General features: G+C 36.1%; 1 protein-coding gene across 1 annotated transcript in view; it reads left to right on the top strand.

Moving 5' to 3' along the window:
* Pola1 (DNA polymerase alpha 1, catalytic subunit) overlaps positions 1 to 25,670 on the top strand; it is a 297,318-nt gene that overhangs the window by 29,466 nt on the left and 242,182 nt on the right. Inside the window, exons 13-22 of the mRNA XM_055608252.1 lie at positions 421 to 495; positions 1,313 to 1,451; positions 3,640 to 3,794; positions 13,318 to 13,402; positions 14,488 to 14,549; positions 16,091 to 16,180; positions 18,756 to 18,872; positions 21,006 to 21,181; positions 23,532 to 23,661; positions 24,122 to 24,241. Coding sequence (XP_055464227.1) covers positions 421 to 495; positions 1,313 to 1,451; positions 3,640 to 3,794; positions 13,318 to 13,402; positions 14,488 to 14,549; positions 16,091 to 16,180; positions 18,756 to 18,872; positions 21,006 to 21,181; positions 23,532 to 23,661; positions 24,122 to 24,241 — 1,149 coding nt within the window. The remainder of the gene's footprint in view (positions 1 to 420; positions 496 to 1,312; positions 1,452 to 3,639; positions 3,795 to 13,317; positions 13,403 to 14,487; positions 14,550 to 16,090; positions 16,181 to 18,755; positions 18,873 to 21,005; positions 21,182 to 23,531; positions 23,662 to 24,121; positions 24,242 to 25,670) is intronic.

The raw sequence follows: 25,670 nt of genomic DNA on the forward strand, positions 1-25,670 counted from the left end.
TTCACATTAGGTGGTAAATCATACTGTATTAGTCTTTGACACATAGCTGATACTACATATGAGTTGAATTTATAAAGTCAATTTCATTTTTTTCAACAAGATGTAGTTGCTTAATTTCAAATAATAGCAATAACTTCTTAGTATGTTAACATTGTAAAAAAAATAAACCTTGTATTGTTTCCATTGTATGCAACTATTTTTTAAGTTCTCTACTGTTCAAGAGATGTTATTTAGTATTTTTTTGTCACTAGGTGTTTTAGTTAAGAGAAAAAATGTCTTTGTTTTGTTTACTTTGTTCTGTTAGGATGCTAGATTCCTGGTGATTAAATATGGGAACATGTGTTACTTGTATATCATACTGGCTAATTTTTGCCAGGTTTTTTTTTCCACTATAATTTTTTTCAATATCTGCTTACCCAGATGGTGGAAAAGAACTATGCTTTTGAGATACCTGATGTTCCAGAAAAATCTGAGTATTTGGAAGTTAGATACTCGGTAAGTCAAACATAGAATACTATGGGGTTTGGTTTAAAATGACATTTTTCAGTCTTTGAACCTTAAACTGACTTTTAGTGAGGAGTAATAGCAGGGTTCCTGAAACCCACAGTTCATGAATAATTGAAATGGATAAAATTAAGTAATAGAACATAGGTTATACTGCCATTTAAGTATACATCTTCAAACAAGTAAGTTTAAACAGCACAGCTGCTTGTCAAGTAGAATGGATATGCTGCATGATGGAGTTGGCTATCTTTAGTCTGCTGAAATGATTTGTGAGCAGAGGGAAGGTGAGAGAGGTGGATTAGTAACATTGCTTCAGTGCTGTTTGTGCTCCTCTGAGAGGCAAAGTCATTGCTGTGGTTTTAACCTGTTTACCTCTGTTCTGGTGTTTTGAGCCTGATGTTGGAAAAGGGAAACTTTTAGTAAATTTTTTTTTTTGACAGTGGTGATAAAAAAATCATATTGGAAGCATTTTCAGTGAGTCCCACTCTATTGCTTTCATTTTTCTAATGGAGTGATTCTTGCTTGGCTATTCTTTATCTGTGAGGCAGAATAGCTCTGGACAGAAATTCTCTTTCGGGGGAGCTTCTTGCCCTATTTTTCTTCTAATGGGTGTCATCAAGATGCATTATTTTGTCGTTGTAAATTGTTTTTGTCATTGTGAAGTGTTTCATATTTCATTTGTAGCAAATTATGTTTCTTATATATCAAAGGGTTCTTGTATTGCTCCATAAAGACTTTGTTTATTTCAAATATAGACTAGAAAAAAATGTGGAGTAATAGTTTTAAATAAAGGTGTTTTCTTCTTTAGGCAGAAGTGCCACAGCTTCCACAGAATTTAAAAGGAGAAACATTTTCTCATGTATTTGGAACCAACACGTCTAGCTTGGAATTGTTCTTGATGAACAGAAAGATCAAAGGACCTTGTTGGCTTGAAGTAAAAAATCCACGTAAGGCAAAATAATAAGTAGATTCTTGACAGATTTTTTTCTTCACTTTCCCCCTTTTATTGAAAATAGAAACTTTTGTCATGTAATGTATCCTGATTATAGTTTCCCCTCCTTCCACTCCTCCCAGTTTCTCTCCATCACCCCTTTCCTCTGGATCCACTCCCTTTCTGTCTCATTAGAAAATAATAGGCTTCCAAGAGATAACAATAAACACAATAAAATATAATAAGATGAAGCTGAAAACTATCATATTGGAGTTGGACATGGCAGCCTAACAGAAGAAGAGTCTCAAGAGCAGGCATAAAAATCAGAGACTTGTTCATTCCAACAGTCAGGAGTCCCATAAAAATACTAAGATAAAAGCTGTAATACATAGAAGACTTGGTGCAGACCCATGTAGGGCCTGTGCCTGCTGCTCTAGTCTCTGTGAGCCCATATGTACCATGCTTAGTTGATTCACAGGGCATTGTTCTCCTAGTATCCTCCAACTCCTTTGTCTATTACAATCTCCATGGGATTTCCTGAGGTTTGAGAGGAGGGATTTGATGGAGACCACCCATTTAGGCTTTCTCCACATAGTGTCTGGCTGTGGGTCTCTGCATCTATTCCCACCTTCTGCTGGAGGAAACTTCTCTGATGATGACTGGATAAAGTACTGATCTATGATTATAGCATAATACCATTTGGAGTCATTTTATTGATGCCTTTGCATTTTGTTTTTGAGACAGGGTTTCCCTGTTTAGCCTTAGCTGTCCTGGACTCATAGAGATCTGCCTGCCTCTGCCTCCCTTAATGTTGGGATCACAGGTGTGCACCTCTGTGTCTAGCTAGTGATATCTTTTTTAATAAACATCAGTAGCGTTTGGTGTTAGCCAGAGTTTCTAGGCTATCTAGCCTCTAGTTCTTGGTTACTGAAGCAGTGTTGGGGTAGAGAGGGCCTTCCTAAAAGTTCTGTGTCACCATTGAACTAACATATTTTGCAGGCAGGGCAGATTGTACGTCAAAGGTTTTGTGGTTGGGTTGGTTTCCATCTTTTTTGGTAGCCTTCAGAGTTCTTTCTTGTACCAAAGACACTACAATTAAGTTGTGTGGGTGTTGTCAGTTTGCAGAGAGCAATCCGTTGTTTTAGCAACAACTTGGGTTGTTTGGGGATTTCCATTGGACTGCCTTTAAATTGTTTTTAAAGGGAAGTTAAGAAATTGGTTTGTCTATTATTTTTTTCAAGACAGGGTTTCTCTGTGTAGTGTTGGTTATCCTGGACTCACTTTGTAGACCAGGCTAACTTTAAACTCACAGATCTGCCTGTCTCTGCCTCCCAGAATGCTGGGATCATAGGTATGCGCCACCGCTGCCCAGCTAGGTTTCTACTTCTTTTGTGTGTGTTTATTGAAGGTTTTTCTTGACTGATTATAGAAAATGCACTTGGAATCACTTTCTCTCTAATACCTGGCAATTTAGTCTGTGGAAGGTCTTAGTGCAGGCAGTTGTGTGGGGTGCACCCCTCATTATGTTGTTGTTTGCATGTTCTTCTAGCCTTGCTGATACAATACAGTTCTCCAGATTGAACTGCTGACCTTTGGGGTGGTGGGAGACTCACAGACTAATGTAGATAGGATTCCACCTGTTACCTGATCTTTTTAGCACTTGTGTCTAAGATACTGTTTTGTCTTTATACATCTCTTAAAAATGTTTTTTATGATTTTTTATTTTATTTTATGTGCATTGGTGTTTTGCCTGCACGTATGTCGGTGAAGGTGCCAGATTGCAGCAACTGGAGCTACAAACAGTTGTGAACTGCCATGTGGGTGCTAGGGATTGAATCTGGGTAATCTGGAAGAGTGGTCAGTGCTCTTAACCAGTGAGCCATCGCTTCAGCCCCTTAAAAATGTTTTTAATTCCTCTAAGGCAGCTGCTATTTATAGTCAATTTTGAATCCTTCAAAAAATTTATAAATGGTATTTACCCCCCCCCCCCCACTTAATCCCCTCAAATGAATATAGGTATATTCACACACACAAAGGTTAGCATAGCACACAGTAATGTGGATTATATTTAGTTAGATGTTACCATATGCCATTCTTATTAGATGATAGCTTTGAAGAATATCTCTGTTAATCAAAAATGTCATAATTATAGTACCTTTTCATTTTCAGTAAGTTATTGATGTGGTATATCTATTCTTTCTCAGAGCTTTTGAATCAGCCCATCAGTTGGTGTAAATTTGAGGCAGTGGCTTTGAAACCAGACCTGGTGAATGTAATTAAGGATGTCAGTCCTCCTCCACTTGTGGTGATGTCTTTCAGCATGAAGACAATGCAAAATGTAAAGAACCATGAACATGAGGTAAAGAAAAATGACAGATGTTGTACTTTTATGCCTTAGATACCAGAATCTATACAGCTTTCCTACAAAAGTAAGTTGTTCTTTTTGGAGGAGAAAGGATACCAACTTGGCACCAACCCATGTTTTAAAGAATGAATTGAATTTGCCTGGTATTACACATTTTAAAAAAATTATTTAAATTTCCAGAAATATTTTGATTTTTGTTTTTTAAGTAGACATAGAGAAAATAATATAATGAGCTCCTTATGCCAGTCACACGTGTTTAGCAGTTAGCAATGTTTTGTGATGTGTTATTATCCCTTTTTTCCTTCTTTTTAAAAATTAATTAATTTATTATTATTTATTACAGTTTATTCACTTTGTATCCCGGCTATAACCCCTTCCTTCCTTTTCTCCCAGTCCAACTAACCCATCCCTCTTTTCCCCCTATGCCCTTTCCCTAGTCCCCTGATAGGGGAGGACTTCTTCCCCTTCTATCTGACCCTAGCCTATCAGGTCTCATCAGGGCTGGCTGCATCATCTTCCTCTGTGACCTGGCAAAGCAGTACCCTGCCTCCCCAGAGAGGTGATCAAGGAGCCAGTAACTGAGTTCATGTCAGAGATGGCCCCTGCTCCTCTTACTAGGAAACCCACTTGGAAACTGACCATTCTATGGGCTTCCTCTGAGCAGAGAGTTCTAGGCCCTCTCAATGCATAGTTCTTGGTTGGAGTATTGATCTCTGCAGGACCCCCTGGGCCCAGGTCCTTTGGCTTTTTTGGTCTCCTTGTGGACCACCTCTCCCTGTAGGTCTTTTGAGTTCCCCCTTCTTCCATAAGCTTCCCAGCACTCTGCCCAAAGTTTGGCTATGAGTCTCAGCATCTCCTTCGTTACTCTGATGGGTAGAGTCTTTCAGAAGACCCCTTGGAAGGCTTCTGTTTTGTTCCCCGTTGTCTCCTGCTTCAGATGTCTATCCTGTTTGCCCTTCTGAATGAGGTTTCAGTGTTTTCCCTAGTGTTGTCCTTGTTGTTTAGCTTCATTAGGACTACAGATTTTAGTATGTTTATCCTATATTATATGGCTAGTATCCACTTATAAGTGAGTATCTACCATATGTGTCTTTCTGCTTTTGGGTTACCTAACTCAGGATGATTTTTTTCTAGTTCCATCCATTCATTATTTCCTTGTGTTTAATTGCTGAGTAGTATTCCATTGTGTAAATGTCCAACAATTTCTGTATGTATTGGAGGAACATCTAGGTTGTTTCCAGACTGTGGCTATTATGTACAAACCTGCTAAGAACATAGTTGAACAAATGTCCTTGTTGTATGGTTGAGCATTCTTCGGGTATTATGCCCAGGAGTAGTATAGCTGGATCTTGAGGTAGCGCTATTCCTAATTTTCTGAGAACGTGCCACGTTGATTTCCAAAGCGGTTGTATAAGGTTATATTTCCACCAGCAATGGAGGAGGGTTTCCCTTTCTCCATAACCTCTCCAGCATGTGTCATCACTTGAGAGTTTGATCTTAGCTATTCTGATGGGTGTGTGATGGAATCCCAGGGTTGTTTTGATTTGCATTTTCCTCATGACTAAAGGCATTGAACATCTCTTTAAGTGTTTCTCTGTTATTTGATAGTCCTCTGTTGAGAATTCTCTGTGTAGTTCTGTTTAGCTCATTTTTTAAATTGGATTACTTGCTTTTTTGGTGTTTAACTTCTTGAGTTCTTTATATATTCTAGATATTAGCCATCTGTCAGATAAAGGGTTGATGAAGATCCTTTCCCAATCTGTAGGCTGTGGTTTTGTTCTGATGACAGTGTCCTTTGCTTTATAGAAGCTTTTCAGTTTCATGAGGTCCCATTTATTGATTGTTGATCTTAGGGCCTGTGCTGTTGGTGTTCTGTTTAGGAAGTTGTCTCCTGTGCCTATGAGTTCAAGATTCTTCCCCGCTTTTTCTTCTAGCAGATTTAGTGTGTCTGGTTTTATGTTGAGGTCTTTGATCCACTTGGACTTTAGTTTTGTGAAGGGTGATAAATATGGATCTATTTGCATTTTTCAATATGTAGACATCCAGTTAGACCAACACTATCTGTTCAAGATGCTATCTTTTTTGCCATGGTATGGTTTTGGCTTTTTTTGTCAAAAATCAAGTCTCTGTAATTGTGTGGGTTTATTTCTTGGTCTTCATTTTGATTCCATCGATCCATGAGTTTGTTTTCTATGCAAGTACCATGCCATTTTTATTACTGTTGCTCTATAGTACAGCTTGAGATCAGGGATGGAGATACCTCCAGAAGATCTTTTATTGTAGAGGATTGTTTTAGCTATTCTGTTTTTTTTTTTTTTTTTTTTGGTTTTTCCATATGAAATTGAGAATTGTTTTTCCAAGGTCTGTAAAAAATTGTGTTGGTATTCTGATGGGAATTGCTTTGAATCTTTAGATTGCTTTTGGTAGGAAGGACATTTTTACTGTGTTAATCCTACTGATCCCTGAACATTGGAGATCTTTCCATCTTCTGATATCTTCTATTTCTTTCTTCAGAGACTTAAATTATTTTTTTCATGCAGGTCTTTCACTTACTTGGTTAGCTACACACCAAGGTACTTTATGTTATTTGTGGCTATTGTGAAGCATGTTGTTTCCCTAATTTCTTTCTCAGCCCATTTGTCTTTTGTATAAAGGAGGGCTACTGATTTTTTGAGTTAATATTGTATCCAGCCACTTTTTGCTGAAGGTGTTTTATCAGGTGAAGGCGTTCTCTGGTAGATTTTTTGGGGTCACTCGTATATACTGTCATATCATTTGCAAATAGTGATACTTTGACGTCTTTCTTTCTGATTTTTATTCCCTTGATTTCCTTTAGTTATCTTATTGTTCTAGCTAGGACTTCAAGAACTATGTTGAAGAGATATGGAGAAAGTGGGCAGCCTTGCCTTGTCCCTGATTTCAGTGGTACTGATTTAAGTTTCTCTCCATTTTGTTTGATGTTAATTTGCTGTATATTGCTTTTACTATTTTTAGGTATGTGCCTTGTATCCCTGATCTCTCCAAGACTTTAAACATGAATGGGTGTTGGATTTTGTCAAATGCTTTTTCAGCATCTAAGGAGATGATCATGCATTTTTTTTCCCTTTAGTTTGTTTATATGTTGGATTACATTGATGGATTTCTGTATATTAAACCACCCCTGCATGCCTACGATAAAGCCTACTTGGTCATGGTGGGTGATATCTTTAATGTGTTCTTGGATTTGGTTTGCAAGTATTTTGTTGAGTATTTTTGCATCAGTGTTCATGAGAGAGATTGGTCTGAAGTTCTCTTTCTTTGTTGGGTCTTTGTGCAGTTCTGGTATCAAAGTGACTGTGGCTTCATAGAATGAGTTTGAAAATATTCTTTCTGTTTCTATTTTGTGCAATAGTTTGAAGAGAATTGGCTTAGCTCTTCTTTGGAGGACTGGTAGAAATCTGTGCTGAGACTATCTGGCCCTGGGCTTTTTTTGGGTGGGTGACTGTTGATTACAGCTTCTGTTTCCTTAGGCATTATAGGACTATTTAATCTATTTACCTGACCTTGATTTAGCTTTGGTAAATGGGATCTATCAAGAAAATTGTCCATTTCATTTATATTTTCAAATTTCGTGGCATACAGGCATTTGAAGTAAGTCCTAATGATTCTTTGGATTTCCTCAGTGTCTATTGTTATGTTCCCCTTTTCATTTCTGATTTTGTTGATTTGGATAGTGTCCCTCTGCCTTTTAATCAGTTTGGCTAAGGGTTTGTCTGTCTTGCTGATTTTTTTTCAAAGAACCAGCTCTTTCATTGATTCTTTGAATTATTCTCTTTGTTTCTAATTTATTAATTTCAGCCCTGAGTTTGATTATTTCCAGCCATCTACTTCTCTTGGGTGTGACTACTTCTGTTTTTTCTAGTGCTTTCAGTTGTACCATTAAGTTGCTTGTGTGAGATGCCTCAAATTTCTTTATGAAGACGCTTAGTGCTATGAACTTTCCTCTTGGCACTGCTTTCTTTCATTGGCTGTCATACGTTTGGGCAAGTTGTGACGTGATTTTCATTGAATTTTAGGAAGTCTCTAATTCTTATTTTGTCCCTGACCCAGCTGTCATTGAGTAGAGAGTTCTTCAGTTTCTATGCCTGTGTAGGCTTTTTGCTATTTCTGTTATTGTTGGGGTCTCGTTTTTGACCATGTTGGTTTGATAGGATACAAAGGATTATTTCAATTTTCTTGTATCTGTTTGGAGAAGGTTCTGTGAGGTACTGACAAGAAGGTATACTGTTTTGTGTTTGGGTGAAAAGTTCTGTAGACATCTGATAGGTCCATTTGATTTAAGATCTCTGTAAGTGTCATTTCTCTGTTTAGCTTTTGCCTCAGTGATCTGCCCCTTGGTGAGAGTGGGGTATTGAAGTCTCTTATTATTAAGGTGTTGGGATCTATGTGTGATTCAAGCTTTAATAATATTTCTAGGAGCCTTTGTGTTTGGTTAGAACTTCATGATTGTGATGTTCTCCTGTTGGATTTTTCCTTTGATGAGAATGAAGTATCCCTCACCATCTCTTTTGATTAAATTTGGCTGAAAGTGTATTTTTTAGATATAAGGATGGCTACTTCAGCTTGCTTCTTGTGTCAGTTTGCTTGGAAAACCTTTTTTCCAGCCCTTTACTCTGAGATAGTGTCTATCTTTGTTACAGAGGTGTGTTTCTTGAATGCAGCAGAATGTTGGATCCTGTTCCACAACCATTCTGTTAGTCTGTGTCTTTTTATTGGAGAGTTGAGACCATTGATGTTGATTTTTAATAGTGACCAATGACTGTTAGTTTCTTTTATTGTGGAGTTGGTGGTGATTGTATGTTTGTGTGCCTGTTTTCTTTTCCTTTTTTGTTGTGATGGTGCCTTTATCCTGTATTTTCTTGGGTGTAGTTAATCTCGTTGGATTGGAGTTTTCTTTCTAGTATCTTCTGTAGGCCTGGTTTGCTGTGTACATATTGTTTAAGTTTAGTTTTTTCATGGAATATTTTATTTTCTCCATCTAATTTGGTATCTGTTCTAAGTAAATTCTCCATCTGGGTTGATATCTGTGATCTAGTAGTATCTGCATGACATCTGTCCAGGCTCTTCTGCTTTTCATAGTCTGCTGAGAAGTCAGGTGCAATTCTTATAAGTCTACCTTTATATGTTACTTTTTTTCTTGCCGCTTTTAATATTTTTTCTTTGTTCTGTAGATTTAGTTTGGTTATTATGCGATTTGAGGAGTTTCTTTTCTATAGGAAACTCTATAGGAGTTTCTTGTTTATTTGATATTCTGTGGCCTCTTGTATGTTTAAGGGCATGTCTTTCTTAAAGTTGGGGAAATTTTCTTGAAAATATTTTCTCAACTTTGGAGCCTGGAATCTTCTTTTTCTTCTATTCCTATTATTCTTTGGTTTCGTCTTTTCATGGTGTTCTTTATTTCTTAGATATTTTGTGTTTGTAACTGTTCTGATTTTATTTTTCTTTGAGAGATGCATCAATTTCTGTAATTTTGTCTACAACTAAAAACAGTTTTTTTCAGTAAATAACACAATTTCAGGGTTCACAGGGTGATAAAATATCCTGTACCAGAAGGTTAATTTTTATACCTCTTGAATCTCTTTTAAAATGGCAGTAGCTCCCATTTATCTCTCTCAAGTTTTTTTTTCAACGATAAGGAATAATTAAACAACCACTGTTGATGATCTCAGAGGAAGTCCCATATTCTGTGTGTGTTGTAGTACAACTCTAGTTGTTAAGCATTGCCCACTGAACCATCTCTGTCTTGTTACTTGTGAAGTATTTGATAGCTTTAATCTCTGGCATTCACTATTATTACTATTATTTTTGTCAAATTTAGGTTTCACTATGTCACCTAGGTCTTGAATGTCTGGTCTCACAAACTCCTTCCACCCACCTCCCAGGTGGCTTCAACTACATGATTGCTGCCCCACCCAGATTGTTGCTTTTCCCGGATGTACTTGTCTTACTTTGGTTAATCAGATCTCTTTTATGTTTGCTTCTAAGTCTTTGATACTTATGTTTTAAAAAATATCATTTTAGCAATGTTTTCTTTTAGTATATAGTGTGATCACGTATTGATTGATTGACTAATTGATTGTAGTGTTTTCTTTTAGTATATAATGTGATCACTTATTGATTGATTGATTAATTGATTGTAGTGTTGAGGATTAGCTCATGACTTTGTACATTTATTTACCACTGAGCTCTATCCTCTGCTCTTGATCTTTCAAATAACAGTTAACATAGTAGATAGTCAGAGTTAATAATTAAGTATTGAGGAAAGGTTTTATTAGTACTTGGTTAAAATTAAAAGAAATATGTGTTCTCAGAGTGATGTTTCCACATACTATTTCTTCACAAAGGAAATAGGGCTTTGTGGAGAAAAGGCTGATTCAGAGCAAGTAATGTGTATGATAAGCCTGGAACATCTTGTTATATCCAAGAGCAAGGGCAATTTTAAAATTTATTGAAGATATGTCTGACTCAGGAGACAAGCTGAAAAGCCTCCCTCTGGCAAATATGGGCGAATATGAGCATCATAGGAATACTTGCTACAGATGGAACTTTCAGATACATAAATTTCTAATGGTGCTCTCAAATAATACCAACATGAAGTGACTACTTCATGAGGGAAGTGAGGAAATGAACTCATTTGAAAACATCAAAACAAATGAGTCAGTCTTTGTCCTGAGTTTTCTGGGATAAGTAGTTCTGGAAGCCAACTAATTCAAGGGTGAAATTGTTCTTCTAAGAAGTTTTCAGAACATGATGAACAAAAATTACCAGTTTTTAGTTCTTAGTAAAATGGGTCTAAGTCAGTGCTTCTCACCCTGTGGGGATCACATATCGGATATCCTGCATATCATTATGATTCTAACAGTAGCAAACTTGTAGTTATAAGGTAGCAAGAAAATAATTTTATGGTTTGGGGGGCCTCACCAGAACATGAGGAAGTGTATTAAAGTTCACAACATTAGAAAGATTGAGAACTAAGTAATAATCACCAGTGGCCACTAATATCATTGGAACAGAGAGGAGCAGGCAATAATTGCTTGGGTGCCTTTTAACAAAAATAATTAGTAGCACACCTAAAATCTTGCTAAAAATTTGAACCTGGTTTTGATCAAGTTTTTTGATCTAAATGAATTTGTAGACATTACAGAGAAAAGAGAAGGTGCTATATAACCCTGTTGAAATAGAAACTGGGGGTGAGGTACAGCTGGAGAGATGGCCAATGGTTAAGAGTACTTCCCTCCCAAACTTGCATATGTTTTTCCCTTGTTTCTGAGTTCAGTTAGTACTGCCTGTATGTGCACGGGTAGAGGTCCATCTATTGGGGCATGGTTAGCCTTTCAGCGGCTGCTGCACCTCTGAAAACCTCTTCCTCCCCTAGGATTCATCACTTGTCAATAGTTTCTTAGCTAGGGGTTGGACTTCACAAGACTCTCCTATCTATCTGCTGGGAATTTTGACTGGCTTGATCTTGTACAGATTTTGTAAGTGCAGGTATAACCACCACTGTCAGTTCATGTGTGCAGTGGACCTGTCATGTCCAGCAAATGTTTTGCTGTTGATGTTCACTATCTCTGGTTCTTAGGCTCTTTCTTACCCCTTTTCTGCAATGGTCCCTGATCCTTGAGGAAAAAGGCATGATGTAGTTATCCCATATAGAGATGAGCACTCCACAGCCTCTTAATTTTCTGTGCTTTGACAAGTTTGGGGTTTCTGTATTAATTGACATCTACTGTAAAAAGAAGCTTCTCTGATGAGGAATGGGAGTTGTACTACTCTGTGGGTTTAAGATAAGAACTTGTGGGGGGGGTGGCTGCCTACTACCATTTCCATTTAGCCGAATATAATAGTATCACGTTCTCCCTAGGGTGTCAGCAGCCCAGTCAGCGGACAGTATCAGTCTTGAGTTCTGTCTATGGAACAAGCTTTAAATCCACTCAGAGAGTGGCCGGTTTTGTGCTTGCTAGTTTTTGTTTGTTTGTTTTTGTTTTCCTTGACATAAGATAGAGTTATCTGGGAAGAGGAACCTCAGTTGAGAAAATTTCCTCACATAGTCTCTAGGCTATGGGCATTTCTTGGTCAATGATTTATGTGGGTGGGCCTAGCCTGGGGTCAAGGGGTGGTGGTGGGGAAGGGTTATACCAATTGGACCTGAGTTGTATAAGAAAGCAGGCTGAACAAACCATGAGGGAGCAAGCATGTAAGCAGCATTTCTCCATGGTTTCTGCTTCAGTTCCTGACTTCAGGTTACTGCTCTGACTTCCCTCAGTGATGGACTATTTACCTGGAAGTGTAATCTGAAATAATCTCATTCCTCCCCAGGTTGCTTTTGGTCATGGTGTTTTACACAGCAATGGAAACCCTAACTAAGATAATGTCACTACTGTACCAGTGGGCAAATCTTGCCAAGCTAGTTATTGTAGCTTGTAGGGTTCACAGCTGGTTAAGAGTGTTCAATTCATTTCTTTCCCAGTAACATAAATAGAACTCTGGCACTATTAAACTTAGCCTGTATGGATGAAACTTCCAGGTTTGTACCATCTTGGTTTTTTTCATCTTCTGTAACTCAGATATGTGGTGTCCTTGGTAATAGGGTCTCACTGTCAAGTTTGGGAGTGTAACCCAGATCATTGGTAATAACAGCCTGTAATGTTTGGGGTATGGGATCTTACTGACCATTAAAGGGGTAACCTGGGAGAGGCATTGTTCCTTGGTAATAAAGTAACTGTATTTGACCTCCTTTTATGTGTGTCTATGTATGTGTATATTATAGGAAGCTTTCCCATATGACATTTTCAAATGTCTTTAGTGTTAGTTAACTTCCCCCTACTTTCTCTTCTACCTGGCTACAATATTTGACCATCTCTGTTCAGTTATTCCTCCTTTTCCTTTCATATCACCTGAGCTCTAGTCCACTTCCCTTGAAATTCCCACACCCATAGCTGCTTACTAGTTTCCTGCCTTCCATGAGTACTCCACATTAAATACACATTCTAAAGAGTCAAAGCTAGCATCCATATATGGAAGAGAACATGTGATATTTGTTTTTCTAGGTTTGGGCTACTTCAGTTGGAAAGATTATTTCTAGCTCTGTCCATTTGCCTGAGAATTTTATAATATTCCTTTGTGCATATGTACCACATTTTCATTATATCATCAGTTGGTGGACATCATAGTTTTAATTTGCTTTTCTAGATAGTCATGAGTATTGAACATTTGAAAATGTATTTGTCAGCTATTTATATTTCTTCTTCTGAGAATTTTATTTAGTTCCATGCCCCAATTTTTAGATAGGTTATTTTTTTCTCTTGTTTAGTTCTTTCTATATTCTAGGTACTACCCCTTTGTTAGAGCTTTAACGATGTTCTTTAAAAAGTTAAAAGAATTTATATAGATTAAAATAATGTTTTAATATTCTGAGTGGTTCTTATGGTAATGCAGAACATATTGTAGCTATCTGATTTACCCCACTATTTCTTTGCAGATTATTGCTATGGCAGCTTTGGTTCATCACAATTTTGCATTAGATAAAGCACCTCCAAAGCCTCCCTTTCAGACACATTTCTGTGGTATGTATTTTTAAAGCTAGTTTGCTAAGAATTTGTTTTTTTTTTTTCTTTTTCTTTTTGGTTTCACTTTCTTTATTGGACTAGTAACTTGTCTTTTAAAATTTGTTTTTGAAAGTAGGGCATTTTAGTAAAGATGCTTACTTTCATCTGTGGAAACTTGAGTTTTATTGAGCAAAAGTATCTGTGATGAGGCAAAATGCGAAGGAATAAATAAATCTTTACCTACTTGTGAGACATTTTGGTAATATTAAACTGGAATTGAGTTGTTATGCATAAAATTCAGTGTGTACAATCATTCCATAGAATATAGTGTCTGTATGTTTTGTGAGTTGGACTGAAAGGAGGAGTCTGACATACTCTATATTGAGGGCTAGGTTGATTGAATAAGCATTTGTTTGAAAAGAAAGAGGGAAGTGGGATTTGATGTTTTATATTTTCTGGGAATTTTTTCTAGTCCAGAACCAGAGAGTCTTTTGGATAGCTCTTGTATCTGGCTTTCTGGGTATTAGAAAAGTGGTATCAAGAAATATTCAGAGAGGACAATATGCAATATGATTATTGTGAAGTTTTATCTCTTAAATTAAAAACCAAATACTGATAATAGCCTGGAAAATAAATGGAAGATAATAGTTGCATTTATTTACCTCATCTGTGTATGTCACTGTGTGAATGCCTGTTATATATCGGAAAAGCCTTTGGTGTAGTAGGGGAAGCCTTGGTCCACTGTACTTCTGACATTTGAGAAGGTTGAACTATGCTCCTCTGTTGTATTCTGGTTGAAGCTTTGGTGGTAATTTTGTTTTCTTTAGGAAAGATTATTATAATTAGATAATAATTATCTCCATTCTTACTTGGATGGAAAGCAAATGTTTGATTAAAGTATTTTGTACAGTTATAGGGACATAAGGATCTGTGCTTGGCTGTTGTTTTGAGGTCCATCAACATGGCTGATTGTAGATCTTGGCCTTCTTAACTCTTTAGGGCTCATGAGAACTTTATATTTAAAGCAATTTCAATTTAGAAGCATATAGTATCTGAAATTGGAATAAAATGAATGATAGAATCTCATTTTTCCCTTTCTATAGTTGTGTCTAAACCAAAGGACTGTATTTTTCCATGTGCTTTCAAAGAAATCATTAAGAAAAAGGTAAATACTCATTCCCTTTACATGTAGAATATCTGTTTGTTTGGAAAGAGAATAGGAGAATGGTATGGACTAGTAGAAACACTATCTGTATTTTACTTGATTAGATCTATTCTTGGTATATTTGACTATGGTACTGACTTGATAAAATGCATTAGAAATATGACTAGACACGTTTAATAATTCTTAAATAAGTTTCTGAAGATAATGGAATTATGACATGGATATATTCAAACCTACCTTCTATTATCTTTTGTGGAAGCTTTTCCAAAGTGATCATACTTGGGACCATATTATGAAGGGACCCCTCCCCAACATGAGGGAAACCATGTAAAGTTGGGAATACTGTGGGTATTAAAGGGTTGTATTTGCGGACTCAAACACATCAGTGAATTCTTAAGTCCGAATATGTTCTGTGAAGTCAATATCATAAGCCCTTAAAAAATGGCAGGGGAAGCCAGGTGCAGTGGTGCATGCCTGTAATCCCAGTACGCAGGGAGGCAGAGGCAGGCAGATCTCTGAGTTTGAGGCCAGCCTGGTCTACAAAGTGAGTCCAGCACATTCAAGGCTACACAGAGAAACCCTGTCTCAAGAAAACAAAATCAGAACAAAACAAAAAGGTAAGGGAAGCAGATTATTGAAGTGAGTTCACAAAAATTAAATTTATTTACTCTAAAGAATGTAGTTTTGAATAGTATATTGTTTGCCTTTTTGAAATGATCATGTTGAAACAGTTGTAGGTTTGTTTTGTTTGTTAATATCCTCACTTCACAAAATTAGATGGTGCAATTTGTCAGGTTCTGCTTAAGGGTATTTCATTTGGCTTCTTATAGGTAGTAGGGATTGCTATTGTATTACTGTCACTTTTGACCTGTCCTGAATTATTTATTAAAATAAAACAACCTAGGAAAATTCCCTAAAGTCAAACTGGCATTTTTCAAACCTTGAGCTAGTTATAGAAAACATGATAGCCATCAACCTTTGTTTTAAAAGCTCTTTAATATGAACAGTTTTTGAGTACCTGGTAAATAGGTACTTTTGTGTGAGGATAGAATTTATTTGTATTTAAGATATTTTCAATTCTTCAGTACGTGTTTGTTTTTAGTTTCTTATTTATTGGGTCTCATACTACTATTTGAAATTAGTTTATAAAATCTTTGGGATTTCTTTGATAAATAAACAGCAAAGTCTTCCAGGGATTATATAGCAAAGTAGCTAATATTTTTGAAAGGTACTCTGATTTATATACTTTAAAATTTGTCCAGTGTACAAACATGTTTCTGTGGAAGGACATTTCTGCTCTTGATGTTGCTTAGCACTTAAATTTTTTCCTTGGTTTACATGCATATTTCTAGAATGAGGTCCTCAGAGATTTTGTGCAGTTATTATTATGCAAAACCTAGAGTCAGGAATTTCGTTGCAATATCTGGTTTAGAAGTGAATGATTACATTTAACTCTAAGAAATCTTACTCTGGCTGGGCAAGAAGGTAAGGCATGTGGTATTTTAAAATCTTGACTGATTTGTTTTTTTTAATTGTAACAGAATATGAATGTTGAGGTTGCTGAAACAGAAAGAACCTTGCTAGGATTTTTCCTTGCAAAAGTTCACAAAATTGATCCTGATGTTCTTGTGGTGAGTAAATGTTTGATCATGTCATGGTGAAGTTTTTCATTTTTCAATCTTGTTGGCTTGACTTTCTTGGTCATTTAATTTTTAGTGGCTATTTATTTTTGAGTACCAAAGAATGTTTTCAGAATGAAATGACTCTGGTTTATTGAGAATTGCTCTAGATATACGTAAAAATTCTAGCCCGTGGTCGCTAGTTTTTCCTGGTGTAAAAGTAGACCTTGAATTAGTAGTCAGCTCAGGGTACTCAGTTACCTGCACTTTAGAAAATAGCATATTAGTAAGTTAATATGCATAAATTGCTAGTGTCTTGCAGCACATTAATAAGTGACTATGTATAAACTGTCAGTATCTTTAGAATTCTAATTAATTTACTTGGTTTGGGGCAAATTATAAATACAAAATAAATATTTTAAGAACTTAGTGGATCTTTATGATATATTCCTTTGAGATCTCAGAGGTAGGGATTTTTTTTTCTCTTGTCAATTTGCTGTATTCTCATTGGACTGTGAAACTAGTAATTTACTTTTGGTTTTTGCCTTTCCCTTGTAGTAAAGCAGCATTTTCCTTTTGTGTCATCTGACCTCCCTTTGTTTAGAGGCTTCTTGATCTGACTTCCTCCTTTTGTCTAGGTTAATGGATCAATCATATTATATTATTTTTTTTTCTTTTTAAATTTGGTCATATAAAAGTCTTGTGGTATCAAATTAGAGATAAAATGGAAGGACTGGGAATATTGCTCAGTGGTAGAGTGCTTGCTTACCTTGTGGGAGGCCCAAGTCCTGGGTTCTGTCATCAGTACTGGAGGGAAAAAAGAGAGAAGGAAATGTTTATTGTGTCTTCAGTCTCATTTTTCCTGTTGGATACCTTATCTGGTAGTGGTATAACTAATGTCCTAAGAGCCTGTGTATAGTTTGTTGCTGAAGTCTGTACACCCTTTTAGTGTTTCAGGACCTGTGTTTAAAGTAGCAAGAAAATTTTGTCTGCACTGCTGTGACTTAGCAGTAGACCCTTCCTCACCCTTTAAAAACAATCTTTTAAATCCCAAGTAGATGTTATGGAGCCTGGGATACCAGCCTAGGGTATTATAGATAAGTCCATGACAAATTCAGATGTCAGATAGTCGTGGTGGTGCATGCCTGTAATCTCTGCCTCTGGGAGGCAAAGGCAGGAGGATCTCTGAGTTCCAGGACAGCCAGGGCTCTACAGAGAAACTCTGCTCCCAAAATAAACAACAAAGAAAGAAAGAAAGAGAGAGAGAGAGAGAGAGAGAGAGAGAGAGAGAAAGAAAGAAAGAAAGAAAGAAAGAAAGAAAGAAAGAAAGAAAGAAAGAAAGAAACAACAGAGGACCCTGTGTGAGACCCCAGCCATAGTGTCTCTCTGGTCTTGTATTAATAGATAAAGTGCTATAGTAGGTATATAGATAATGTGTGTGTATATGTACAAATATTAATTCAAATAGTGGTAATCTTTTTATCACCTAAAATTAGTTATCTTGACCTCTTAAATGTAGATTCATTGTACAATATGCATTTATAATGTGCAACTATTACCACCTCCATTATTGCTGTGTTGCTACCTCTGCAGTGCTTTGTCCTTTAGAACTGGACCTGGACCAGTGGTTGTTAACCTGTGGGTCGTGACCCCACTGGCAAATCTCTGTCTCTAAAAATATTTATGTCATGATTCTTAATAGGAGCCAAATTACAGTAATAAAGTAGCAAAGGAAATAATATTATGTTGGGGTTCACCACAGCATCCGGAACTGTATTAAAGCATCACAACATTAGGAAGGTTTAGAACTACTGCTCTAGTCCATTATTTCCCTATTTCTCCATACTCTGGCAACTAATTATTGGCTCTACTTTCTAAAATTTTGTTTTTGCTAAGTGGTAATATATATATTTAATTAAAATTAATAATCTGGATTGATCTGAATTACTTGAAACGACCTCCGAATTTTATGAAACCTAGCTATGTGAAAAACATTTTTCAAAGGATATAAATGAGAAATTATAGAAATGAAAACTCAGGTTGTGTCAAGTAATTTTTCTACTGTGTACTTTTGTTCTCTTGCTTTTAACTTTGTCAAACCATTCCCTGGTGTTTATATTTTGTTGCACATTGATTAAAGATCCAACGCAGTAGTGTCCACACTCAGTTTTTAAAGACACTGGATAGAGTTTCTTAGAAGTCCTATGTAAACTTAACACAGTGCAGGTTTTCTTTTTTAAAGGATGCTTTTTTTGGTCATGTAAAAGGTATGGGACATTAAAATTTGCATTTTCCTCCAACATTGTAAGACTTAAGCAGTAAATTAAAAGGCATCACATGAATCTTGAAACATCAATTAGTATAAAGTTTATTTCAGCAATCTCCTTAGCAGCCTAGTTAATGTCAAGACTAATGAATGTTGCTGATGAATAAGTTTCTGGAGGAGAAAGGATCCCAATCGGAGGTAAGCTCTTGATGTCTTCAATTAGAAACCAGAGAAAGAAAGGGCAAAGAAATTCTGTGCATTCTAAGACAAATCCTCTAATTTGTGTTCATTATGTGATTGGCTGCCTTTTTTTCTGACTAGGGTCATAATATTTGTGGCTTTGAACTGGAAGTGCTATTGCAAAGAATTAATGTGTGTAAAGTTCCTTTCTGGTCCAAGATAGGTCGACTGAGACGATCCAACATGCCAAAACTTGGGGTAATAATTTCAAACTTTTACTTCTTTATTTGGCTTTTAAATATGGGGTAGCTACTAGGAAATGCACTGTTTTTTGAATGGGAATTTGTTGTTTTATTATGCAATGTTCTATAAAGAGGAAAAAAAATTAAAGTAACACCCAGAAATGTATAAATAAAGCGTTGTTTGGCATTGCATGTGATGGCTCTCAACCTCCTACACAGAAAATTGGTAGTGAAAAAAGGAAGTTAGTATTTACCCTGTCTTTCCTGTAAACTGTTACAGCATAACCAAATACTGCTGGTTAATGAAGGAAAGGTAATTTTATAGACAATTATAACGAATACACACGGGTAGAAGTAGAAAAGCATTTTATAGCTTGTAATGAAGTGACTAATTCAGGCAAAAATGACTAATGCATGAAACTGTTATGTCAGTGACTCGCCTCTGGGGATAATTTTACCCCCTCTTCTGTAGTGCTATTTCAATTTTGGCACTGAATGTCTTTCTTGAATCCAGCCATTTTATTTATAAAAGCCACTGGTACTTTTAAAAATCAGCAATTAAATCTAAGAATTAAATTTAGTAATGAAAGATGGTGCATACATGTTACCTCACTTTGGCATTCCTAAAGTAACAATAGCCCGTGGGCAGCTTTGTTAGGCTTTGAAATCAATTATTATTCAGGTTGAAAATTTAGTGGAAAAGAGCTAATTACTTTCTGTTGGAACTACCGCTCACAGCAACTTTTATTTGGTTTTGGACATTCTCAAAGGGATTGTGTGGCTTGTTTGCGACCATTTAACTAGAAAGGGAAAGAACTGAGATTTGAGCTCAGAGCTCTAGGACTGTCTAATATAAAGTCAGTGTTTCCCTCTTTATCTGTCTTCTCTTCCTTTTCATTCTCTCTTTAGTTGTTTTGTTGTTGTTTATGCTTTGTTTTGAGAGTTTCCTGTAGCTCATGTTAGCCTCTTAATTTTTTTTTTTTCCTTACAGAGACTGGGTCTTGCTATGCTTGCATATGTAGGCATTGGTGATTTCTTTTTTGGAATTTTTATTTTTTATTTTTATTTTTATTGTTTTAGAGATAAAGTTCTTCTGTATAGTCTTGGCTGTCCTGGAACTTGTTTGTAGACCAGGCCTGCCTCTGCTTCCTGAGTGCTTGGATCATTAAAGGTATGTGCTACCACTGACCAGCACTTTGGTACTTGGTACTTTCTTACTAAGTGTGATAGTATTTATGCTTGAAATCTCTTTTTTTTTTCAAGACAGGATTTCTCTATATGTAGCTTTGACTGTCTTGGAACTTACTCTGTAGACCAGGTTGGCCTTGAACTCACAGAGATCTGCCTGCTTCTGCCTCCTGAGTGTTGGTATTACAGGTGTACACCACCACTGCCTGGCTTTGAAATCTTATTCTACCTAAAGTCTACAAGTAAAGTGGACATCTTGCTTTAGCAGAGAATTTAGGAATCTGTGCCTTTTATAATTCCAGAGGTCTCTTGAGAATTCTTCTAGGAATCAAGAGTTGGGGACATGGCTCCTTTTACCCCTCCACATATCTTCAAGGTGATAAGGTCTTTCTTAAGACTTATTCAGATACTTTTTTTAGTTGATGATTCATTCCATGCCCCTTTTGAAATTTTTGTTTGTTTGGGTATTTGCTTTTTGAGATGGGGTTCTCACTACATAGCCCAGCCTGTCCTTGAACTCATGGCAGTCCCAGCAGTAGCCTCCCAAGTGTTGCCATTGAAGGTATAAACTATCATGTAAAGCTTGAGTTTTTCTTTATTTGACATCTTCTCTGCAAGGTCATTGCTGACTACACTAAGATTCATTCCTTCCAAATTCCTTGTCCCTCACCCTACCGTGATATCTTCCTTACTATGCACTTACTGCCTCCTAAAACTATTTGGTTTCATTACATTGTATATGTTAAATTATATTATCAGGAATCTTTGCTTTAATTCACTGTGATATACAAAGTGCCTAGAACAGCATCATATGTATAGTAGGTGTTCAAAAGCACACATCTTATTAGTGGAAGAAGAATTTCAATATTGTAGTTTTGGGGACAGTTCCAAAGTAGGTTAGAGCAGATTGTTCTCAGTACTTCTTCCTTCATGGGATTTGGTTTTTGTTTCTACCTTGTAGAGCCGGAATGGATTTGGTGAAAGAAATGCTACCTGTGGCCGAATGATATGTGATGTGGAAATTTCAGCGAAAGAATTGATTCACTGTAAAAGCTATCATTTGTCTGAACTTGTTCAGCAGATTCTGAAAACTGAGAGGATCGTAATTCCAGCAGAAAATATGCAAAATATGTATAGGTATGATCTTGAATTCTTTAGAATTCATCTTTCTTGAAGTGAGCAACAGTAGGGTGCCACTGTTACTACTGTCCTTAGTCTAAAGATACGCTAGCCAGTCACTGGTGCCATGGAGCAGACAATTAAACTCTTATACAAATTACACCATATCCATTACTTTCATACTTTAAATTAGTTTATTTCTTGAATAAGTCTAATTGAATCGGTTGATCTCCATCTCTCTTACCTGTTTTCTTGATGTTTTCTAATTGTAATTTGGATATTAATAAGAATTTATATTTTTATTCTTAACTTGTATATTTGGGAATCACTGTGGGCATTTTGGAAATATAAAAACCAAGCAAGTAACTGTTTTGATTTTTGTCAACAGAATCATGTTTGTAGTTCAAGTTGGCCTTGAACTTTAATCCTGAGTGATTGGATTATACATCTGAATCATCATAACCATGTTTTTTTTTTTTTTTTAATGAGGCATGGTCTTACTGTGTAGCTCTGGTTGTTCTGGAACTCTCTATGTAGATCAGTCTGGCCTTCAATTCACAGAAATATGCTTGCCTCTCCTTCTCGAGTGCTGTGGTTAATGGCGTGCGTCACTATACCCAGCTATGATTACTTATTTTAAAAACAGGTTTCTGTTTCATGTTGAGCCTTTTAAATCCTGTTTCTCCTGAGTCTTTCAGCTCACTTTTCTTTTGACTCTTTTTTCTCTGTAGGTTATCTGATTTGTAATATAAGTTCCATATTGGGGCTAATGCCTCCCAGATTCAACTACCTGATTATCTACTACGAATCTTTAGATTTTTAAAAACTAAACTACTGTTTTTTCTCGCCTAGGTTCTTTCTGTAGTCTTTCATCACTGTATCAGTGGCAATTATGAATGTTCAGTACTGCTGGGAGCCTTCAAAGTCATCTTATATCCTACACTTCTTAGACATCCTTGATTCCTCTGTCTGACATCCCAGAGTAGATTCATCAACGGACTTTTTTCAGCCCTGTCTTTTAAATAAAGCTCCCAGTACTTCTTTAACCTTCACTGAACCTATCCTAGTCCAAGGCATCATACTCTTTTCCCTGAAAATGTCTTAAGTCCATTTTCTGTTGATAACAATACAATACCACAAAATATTGGATAAGATAAAAAGGAAGAAGGTTTGTGTATGATTCTGGAAATCCAAGATTGATGGATCTTCTCTGACAAGAGTCATGTGATCATAGAGGGTATCATTTGTTGTGTGAAATGTGCATGTCTGTCTATATCCTCTAACCTCTCTTACAAAGTCACCAGTATGCAGTCATGGAGACTCAAAGGATTCATCTTTATATACCTTAGTATTTATGTTTTTACCCTCATAGTATTTCATGGGTAGCACCAAGGTGTGAAGTTCTCTCTCCATATGTTGTATAATACTTCATAGTGGGGGTTAAACACTACTGCTCAGTTTCAGAAGAAACAAACTACATCAAACCATAGCAGTAGGTTTATGTACTAATTTTGTTGCCCTCTTCAGGTCTCTTCATAATTTAGGACAAGAATAGTCTTGCTAAAATTAAGTCTGATCAAAGTTTCTTAGTGATACTGTTTTACTCAGAGTAAAGTCCTTTAGCTTACTAGGTCATATACAGTTGTGTCTTCATGCTAGTGATTTTTTTCTGCCATTCTACGTAGTATTATACTGCTGCCTCCATTATTCTGTGATCTAGCCATATGAACTTCCATTGTTTTTCTACAACTGCTAGATTGGTGTCTCACTCAGAGTCTTTATGCTTCTATTTGGAATGCTCTTTCCTAAAATACCCATCTATAAGGCTTGCTCTGTCACTTCTTGGTCTTTATTTTCCTAGCTCTCTAAAAGTTCAGTTTCTGTTCCTGATAGTTTATATTTTCTTTGTTTTTACCCTTTTGTTTGCACTTAATACTTACTGTTATATAAGTATTATCTATTTATTTTTTATATTCTGTTTCCCCCATGAGTACAAGAATTTGTGTCTTTGGTCACAGGCAGTGCCTGATACATAGTAGACATGTAATATATACTTAATTGATTGAATGAATAAAAGGTTTTAGATAGTTTTTTTAGGTTACAATAAACACTAGATAAATTTTAGGCTATAGTTATCACAAAATTTTACTGTATGGATTTTTTTTTTGTTATGAAAAGGGTACTAAGATTGGTGGTATAAATGCCTCTAATTATATAGTGACCTTATTTTAAATAAATTCCAAAGCCAAGGTTCCATTGCTCTGAAGTTACTTACACCAAAAAATTTTTTGTAATATTTTAAGTTCTGATTATAGTCATTGTTTCTTTTAATTACTTGATTCTGTTTCATTCTTACTTTTCTGCACAGTGAATCTTCTCATCTGTTGTACCTGTTGGAACATATCTGGAAAGATGCCAGATTCATTTTGCAGATCATGTGTGAGCTAAATGTTCTTCCATTAGCATTGCAGATCACTAACATCGCTGGGAACATTATGGTAAATTTAACTTAGAGAAGGGGAAAAAGCATTTCCTGTTGGATTCAGTGTTTGCTTGGGGTAGTTGTTATATGATAATGATTCTAAATGCATGCTTAGAAAATGAGGAACTGGGATTCTGAAAGCTGGATTTCTTTTGTAAAAGGAACAACTGGTTGGGAGAAGGGAAGAATGCCAGGTGCAGTATGTGAAAATTTGGGTGAACATAAGGATCTTACCTCTAAATTTTAATGTTTCTGGTAGACTGATATATTTTTGACTAAGGAAATAGCCACACTCTCTGTATTTTAAGCTCCCTTTATCTTCTTTAATGCTTAAACAGAAAGTTAGAAATAATTCAATAAAAGTAATCTTTGTTACTATGAGTAGTTAAAAGAGGTGCCATGGTTAAATTAACTGACTCAAAGTTACTTTTGTTTGTGGTGGTTCTGAACTCAGAGTTAAAAATTCTGTTTAATAGTCTAGGACACTGATGGGTGGACGATCTGAACGAAACGAGTTTTTGTTGCTTCATGCATTTTATGAAAACAACTATATTGTGCCTGACAAGCAGATTTTCAAAAAACCTCAGCAAAAACCGGTGGGTCCAAAATTGTGTAATACTTTGCCTTTTCTTATCTTTTCATTTTATTACCTAGATAGCCTTTAAAAATTGCTTTTAAATCCGCTTCTAAAATAATTAATTCCCTGTAAACTATGATCACTCTTAAGCTTGCTCCATTGTGTGTGGATGGTTGATTTCCTCTCTACTTTTCTCTGTAGAACCAAAATTATTTGTGACATGTCTTTGAGAACCTCATTACACTTTGATGCATTACCAAATATGGAAAGTATTTGCCCCCCCCCACTTACATTTGCCTAGAGCTAAATGTCAGTTCAACCTTCTGTAGCTTTAACCTTTGAGCATTTATGTTTGTGTTATAGTTTATATATATGTTGAGTATCTGTAACCCAAACCACTTGGGATTGGAGGGGCGTGTGTGTGTGTGTGTGTGTGTGTGTGTGTGTGTGTGTGTATGTGTACATATAAAATGAGAAATCTGTGGGTGAGAAGTTATGTCCAAACAGAAAATTCATCTATGTTTCACATATGAACATTATGTATATGTGTGTGCAAGGGTGTATGTGTGCATATTACTGGAAGGCAATTTTATATAATATTTTAATCTACCTGTCATGTATGGTCACATATGTTAATTTCTGCTTATAGAGTCATGTTGGCTCTGAAAAGTTTTAGATTTTGGACTTCATATTGGGGAACGTACATTCTGCTACTAGTATGTTTATAATCATGCCAATCAAGTTTCTGAAGTAGTTTCTGTGACTTTGGAACTAAAACTTGGTCTGTTTTTATCAGCACTGATAGTATTTAAGAATGATAATTAAATGTTAACATGTGGCTCAGTTATGCACATTATTGAAAATGGTACAGCAAATTTTAATTTAGATCTATTTAACTTCTGCAGAGGTATTGAATGTTGGCTGTTAGTAAACTACTTGGAAATGTTTTTTTTTTTATTATTATTTTGTGGCCTTATTTTAAGAAATCCATACTAATAATGACAATAAGCTGTGTATGAGGATACTTGCTGGAATCCCAGCTCTTTGAGAGGTTGAGACAAGAGGATTGCTTGAGCCCAGATGAGCAACATACCAAGACCCCATATCATAAAAGTAACAATAATTAGAATAATGATAATTCATGAGTAGAACATTTTATTCCTTCTACATCATGACTATTAGAGTAGTGAATTTAATAAAACTCTTTTACAATCTCAAATTTCATGTAACAGTTTAAAATGCCTATTGATTTCAAAATAAAATTTTCTTTCTTTCTTCCTTTTTTAAAAAAAACATGGTATAATGTAGCTCAGGCTAGCCTTTAACTTCTTGTATAGCTGAGGATACCCTTGAACTCAGATCCTTCTGACTCTGCCTTCCAAGCACTGGGGTTACAGGCATATGTGATCACACCTGGTCTTATGTGGTACAGGTAATGGAACCCAGGG

Source organism: Psammomys obesus, unplaced genomic scaffold, assembly GCF_907164565.1.
Source record: "Psammomys obesus unplaced genomic scaffold, mPsaObe1.curated_primary_1811, whole genome shotgun sequence".
Lineage (NCBI taxonomy): Eukaryota > Metazoa > Chordata > Mammalia > Rodentia > Muridae > Psammomys > Psammomys obesus.